This window comes from Triticum dicoccoides, chromosome 7B (genome assembly GCF_002162155.2).
Source record: "Triticum dicoccoides isolate Atlit2015 ecotype Zavitan chromosome 7B, WEW_v2.0, whole genome shotgun sequence".
NCBI classification, from domain to species: Eukaryota; Viridiplantae; Streptophyta; class Magnoliopsida; order Poales; family Poaceae; genus Triticum; species Triticum dicoccoides.
The window spans coordinates 462,772,968-462,779,575 of NC_041393.1; the positions used below are offsets into that span (position 1 = coordinate 462,772,968).

General features: G+C 40.4%; 1 protein-coding gene across 1 annotated transcript; it reads right to left on the minus strand.

Moving 5' to 3' along the window:
- Positions 1–3,345: 3,345 nt before the first annotated feature.
- LOC119335639 (putative cysteine proteinase inhibitor 7) lies at positions 3,346–3,838 on the minus strand. The gene has a single exon (XM_037607747.1). It carries the CDS (start codon positions 3,775–3,777, stop codon positions 3,424–3,426), a length of 354 nt encoding a protein of 117 aa, XP_037463644.1. The 5' UTR covers positions 3,778–3,838; the 3' UTR covers positions 3,346–3,423.
- Positions 3,839–6,608: the final 2,770 nt, after the last annotated feature.

A 6,608-nucleotide genomic window follows, 5' to 3' on the forward strand; every position in this document is an offset into this window, starting at 1 on the left:
CGTGATTTGTTATACGTTAGGAAAGTCCTGATTGTAATAAATAGTAGAGAGAAAAATAAACCGATAGACCAGGATGGGAGGGGGTGATGGGAGAAGAGACGAAAAAAACCCAACAAAAATAAACCATAAAAACTATTCACCAACTGCTTCGTTAGAAGTAGAGATGACACTCCTAAAATAGCATCATTATACATGTCCTCATAGGGAGAAGTACGCTTGCTCACTCCATGCACTTCTCATGACCGCTCACAGGCGTGGTAAAAAGGTAGGTCCAGGACCGGTGCGTGATACATGCGCGTGTCCCAGCGCCACATGCTCCTTTTGTATTATTTTTTATCTTTTATGTCTGTCGGTTTAATTTCCTCAAAAGGTATATCTAGGTCTATTTTTTAATTAACCAAATGTATGTAAAAATGAAGAAAAATATCACGCACTCGAAACAAGTTCACGAATTTTAAAAATGTTCATGAATTTGAAAAACACATCATGAATTGAAAAAAAGATTGAGGATTCATCAAAAAAAATCTTCAAATTATAAAAACCGTTCATCATTTCAAACTTAGTTCACCAATTTTAAATAATATCACGAATTTGAAAAACAAATTCTCAAATTAAAAAATGAATAATTTTTGGAAAAGTGAAAAAAATGAAATTTCCAACATATCTTCAGAACGTAAACATTTTTTGAAATCACAAAATAAATTTTGAAAAGTGTCAATAATTTTCAAGATTTGTGAACATATCTTTAAATCGTGATTTGTTTTTAAATTCCAAACATCTTATAAATTTTTTATTAATTTGAAATTTCAGACATTTCCAAAAAAGCATAAACAAAATTTTCAAATGAGATTAAAAAAGAAAGATTTTGCAAAAGTCCAAAGATTATTTAAAATTTTGAAATATAACACATTTTTTAACTTCAAATTTTTTGAAGAAATGCAGGCAATATTTTCAAAGTCTGAACATTTTACAGAATACCGAATAGTTTATGCAAACATGAAAAAATAGCATTGTGTGGGTGAGTCGTCACAAAATACCCAAAAGTCTGAAGATTTTGCATTTTTTTTGAATTTTTTGAATTTTACAAATAAAGTAAAAATAAAATGAAGAAACGAATCAAGACAAAAAAGAAGATGATAAATAGCATTGTGTGGGTTTGCGGTATCTCATCAATGGTCGTGAGCGATGCATAGCATTTGCGCTGTACATCTTAGCAAATGCACACTGCAGCTAGGTGGGTCATTCCACTTAGCGATTTTGATATATTTTGGTTGGCCTACTGTTAGAGGATTTGGAGTCATTTTTTTCTTTCTCAAAACCAGAAACCGTGACAATTCAAAAACTGTTGGCAAATTTTAAAAATGTTTGCAAATATACATAGTATTCATGATTCTTTTAAATCAGAAATTTATAAAAACATTCCAGAATTTTTAAATTTGTTCGCTAATCAAAACAGATGTTCATGAATTAATTAATGATCATGAATTTTAAAGTGTTCATTAACTACAGAAAATTAGAAAAGTGTTCATTCATTAAATAATGATTGTGAATTTAAAAAATGTTTCTGAATTAGAAATGTTTATCTACTTAACAAATTACATGATTTTGGAAAATATTTGTGGATTAAAAATAGTCCTAAATTTCCTAAAATGTTCAAGCGATTTCCTTTTTTTTCTTGTACGTAGGAATGTTTTTGTTTCCTTGTAGTTCAAACATACAAGTTGTTTTGTTTCACTCATATAGTTATCTAGTTTAACTTACCAACGCAGAGTCGCAGACACTGAATGAGAAAACAAATATAAAGAGTTAATGGATTTTATGAGATGCTATTTATCAAATCACACATAGAGATATTGCTAGCACACAAAAAGTTAATAGGATTTCATAAGTAATGGATTGAGCAGCAGCTCATACACCGTGTGCAAAGAATATTTGTTATTTGAGTTGTATCCCACCATAAGAAAACCAATAGGAGCATGTTCATAGATATAAGAAAAATATTAAAGAAACAACAAAATGACCACGGACTATAAAAGTAGGTTTAGGAAATTTAAAATATATTATTATTTTCAAAAAAAATCTAGAAGTTTTAATAAGAGTTTGTGCATTTAAAAAATGTTCCGCATGATTAAAAACAGATTTAGAAAATTGACAGATATTCCCGAATTTGAAATTAGAACGGTAAAAAAATAAAAGGGAAGAAAATAAAATATAAGGAAACAAAAAACTGAAGTGGAAAAGAAAATTAAAATAAAATCCAAAAATAAATCCGGAATGGGGACACACTAGAAAAGGAAAAAAATGATCAAGATCTTTCCAAAACCTTAGAAAATGGAACGTTAGAAATATCTATGAATTTAAAAATAGAAAAGTGAAAGAATAAAAGAGAAGAAATAAAACAAAGGACACAAAAATCCAAATACGGAAATAATAATAATAACTTGAAAGAAAACCGCCACAAACTTTTCTAAAACTAAAAGGTAAAGGAAAAGGAAAAAATACAATCGAAACCTTTCTAAAACTTCCAGAATCAGAAGAGACAATATCATACATGGGCCGCCCCAATATAATGCGTGGGGGTTGCCCCTTGGTTAACAAGGGCCGCCCTTCGTGCAAAAATAAAAATAACAATTTTGTTTACAGTGGATAAAAATAGCAGTCCAGATTGGCCCTAGCTAAGCACCGGCAGTAGCCGTGGAGCCTCTAGTTCCCCTTTGTGCAAACATGCACATCTTACCGATCACATGAGTATGATATGTAAATCATTCAAAAATCGAAAATGCATAAGGGCTTAATGTTTTATGAGCAACATGTCTAGTATCTTCTAATATTTTGGTGACATTTGTCCAATTTCTCTGAGAGATTTCAAAGGACAACCGGTTTACATGATTTTATGCAAACATGGTCTGAGATGCAATTCTTTTGGAGAAATAAATTTTATGAAATCATCAAACTAATAGAAATTAATAAACCCGACTTCTGCAACAACATGGTGACAAAACAACGAGGATACACAATCACATATACCAACACCAAGACAAAAGGACATAAATAGCAAGAAGAGCAACGACCACAATAGTTATCTTAAAGTGAAACGCCATCTAGTCTCTTTTTTAGGGTCATCTTGTGTTTCTTAACTTTATGGCGAAGGTGCACATTTCACAACCATTCATAAGAATAGAATGTTGTGCCATCTTTGTGAAGGGACCGTGTAATGTAGTTATATATGCTATTGTTTGTTATAGCAATGAGTTCAAGTGACAACATGCATGCTCCCCGTTATCGCCTAAAAAAGGTAAAACGATGTGAGTTGCCAATGATGAATAATTTCATAATCTGTAGAAATAGAACATCAATTCCTTGACATTTCTTATTACATTCAAAATAATACGGCTAGTCTAAATATCATCAGATCGGCAACCGTCAATTTGCAGGGGTGAAAGATATGAACTTCCGTGTCTTTGGGTTACTCGAGTCCTTCTCGAACAACACTGCCTTGTATGTACCGTGTGAGCCATCGAGCCTCAAGGCATCAATGACAAGCCGATAGTTTACACCATTCACAATCTGCTCCTCGCTGCTCACCACCTTCACAAACCTGAGCCCATCATTGCCCCCTAGTTGGGTGTGCTCCAATACTGCCCACTTGCCAAGCTCCTGGATGTGCGGGTCAGCGATGTTCTTGATCTTAAACCAGCCCCCGGGGATTGCCGTGGTTGGCGTAGCAACGACATGGACGATGGTGGCAATGGCCACAAGGAGGAGGTTGGTTCTCATGGTTTTGGGGGTTGTTGCTATCTGGCCTTGGATCAATTGATGGGCTTTGTGAAGTTTAAGATGAGGCTTGCAATGGTTGTGCTGATGAGCAAAGAAGATGACATTATATATATTGGCTTGAGCTTGGTAGCAGTAGGGGGCAAGAACCAATTACATATCTTTATGTGATGCAATATTTCTTTTTTGAAGAATATTAATTTGATGCATATCATATGATACTATATTTGTATACCAATTCATGTGATGCCTATCATATGATACTATATCTGTATACTAATCAAAGTGATGCATATCTTATAATACAATAACTGCTTACCAAATTAATGTATATATTTCCATACTGTTATAGGACACCTACTCTCATAGCCATATAAGATCTGTGTAAAAATGTTGGATTTACAAGGTGATCAATGATAAAATGCTGATTACCCACATTTCATACATGATAGCCTAGTTAAAGGGGTGATTAGTGAATTGTTTTTATTGACCGAAAACAATAGGAATTTCATACAACGTACATTTTTGTGTTTTCATGTATATATGAGAAAAGTACAAAGGGAAGTTCAGAAGGGAGCAATAGAAAAATAATAAGAGAGAAACAAGAATGCTGACTTCCATGAGGAATGTAAGCAATATCAAAAAGCTATTTGCCGGGCGATCGGTCAGGGTTCATGCCGGGCATATGCTTGTTGTATTATTAGCTCATTATTAACCGTCTAGATCTTATCCTTATCTTCTGTATGGACACCCATCATTCCCTCTCTTCCTCTAGGTAGTGCGCGAGATAGATTTGGAGCAGCACGACACAGAGTCACAACAAAACGCCCCTCGCAACTCTGCCTCATCACCACTAGCCCCGCACTCAGCCATCAGCACCTCGCCCCTCCCCTGGCGCGCAGGCTCACCGCCGTCACTGGTAGCAGCAAATGTTCCCTTGTAGTTTCCCAATCGTCGTTGTAGCCTCCCGCCTACCGATTGCAGCCCCGCCATCGAAGGATTACAACAACACCGCAAATCTCCATCAGCGGTCGCGCTAGATGCAGCTCCACCAACATTCTGTTGTAGCTCGTCGTTCGCGAGTTGTAGCACTGTCCTATAATGGTAGTAGCTCCCGGCCTCGTCGGATGATGCTCCCGTGTATCCCCATTGCAACAAAGCCACTCACCAGTCGCAAGTCCCAACCGCGCCGACCACCATCGCCTGGTATGGTCGCCACCTTCGGAACATTTTCACACGTCGGTTGCAGATTTTCCAGCTCGCCATTGAAGCATCCTCCCTTGTGTCGCCACCTATCCTAGCAAAACCTTAGCCGGTCACAACAGAAGCTGTAGTTCATGGGCTCGTGGTTCCCATCTAGCCAGCACGACACATCCCTCTTGCTGCAGTGCGGCCGACCCTTCCAACTCACTTGACGGGCGGCCAATCAGCGCCCGGTGGCGAGCAGGGGCAAAGGTTGCAGCACAGGTGCATGTCCTCTATGCATCGCATGTGTTGACATCAACCTTGTGGGAGATGGGAAAAAATGAGGAGGAGGAGGAGCTAGAGCTCACTTGGGCGACCAAGGGGAGGGGTGCATCAGTCGTGCACTTCATTGAGGGACAAAGGAGGTGGCAACGGGGTGAAGGCACGTGATCGGCTCGGGGAGCACCGTGGGGATAGCAATGGAGATTTTAGTCAACGGGTATGGAGAAGGGTAATGCTACACCTATGAATGGTTTAACGTAATTTTACGTAATTAGACAGCTAGCAGGTTATGATTGGGGTTAGAGTGAAGGCGGGCCCCACCCCACTTAAAATCAAGGGGGAGAACTATTGATGGAAGGTTACGTAAGAGATTTATGTTAGTCTTAGTGGGTGTAGCATTATCATATGGAGAAGGGTAATGCTACACCTACTAATGGTTTAACGTAATTGTACCTCTCGACGAGCTCTTATTCATGGCGAGGGGGAGGGCGTGATGTTTTGTTGGGCGACGACAGGGCGCGCGCTGTGAGCATATGGCGGGGGTGGTGCTGCAAAGGTACTGGAGGACGGTGCATCACTAGCGCGAGCGGCGGCGCGGTCGACAACTGCAAGCTATGTGGCCGCCGGCATGGATTGGCACGGCGGTGCTGCAACCATGGTTGGGGAAAGCTGGAACCACGGTCTAGCGGAGTTACAAGGCGCCTACATGCCGGCGAGGGGGTGCTACAACCATGGCCGAAAAAAGCTGGAAGCACTGCCCGGCGGAGCTATAACCATGGTCCGGTGGACTGCGAGGCGGCGACCCTGCTGGTTGGATGCTACAACCGTGTCTTGGTGGAGCTGGAACCATGTCCTGGCTGAGCTACAACCGCAGTCCAGCAGAGCTGAGGCGACGACCTGTCGGCAGGTATGCTGCAACCGTTGACTGCAGAAGCTGGAACCATGGAGATGGGTCATGCAGCGGCTCAGTGGAGGTGCTGCCGACGATCTTTTTGCTGGAAACGGCGACCAATGAAGCTTAAACCGTTTTGCACACCGGCAACAAAGGGTGAGCCATGGCATTGTGACCGGGCGACCACGGCGATGTGCTGCACCGGCGGGTAATGCAAGCACGACGGAATGATGATTTTTTGCTACAAGTGGCTTTCGATGCAGCTGCGACCGTGGTAGACCGGTGCAAACGACAACGGTGCCGATCGGCTGCAAGGCGGGGTATGGTGAGAAATGGCGGACGTCGGTGTGCAACCCGACGACGAGGAACATCATGGGAGATGGGTGAGATGCAGCCGGTGGCTACGGCCATTGGCTATTTTTGTCGCTATCGGAGTTGGGTTCTGCACATCTCAGCGCGGTGGGGATTTTTTCTT

What these genes read in the sequence shown, in the direction of transcription:
- LOC119335639 (XM_037607747.1), bottom strand. Translation starts at nt 3,777, where the DNA reads ATGAGAACCAACCTCCTCCTTGTGGCCATTGCCACCATCGTCCATGTC.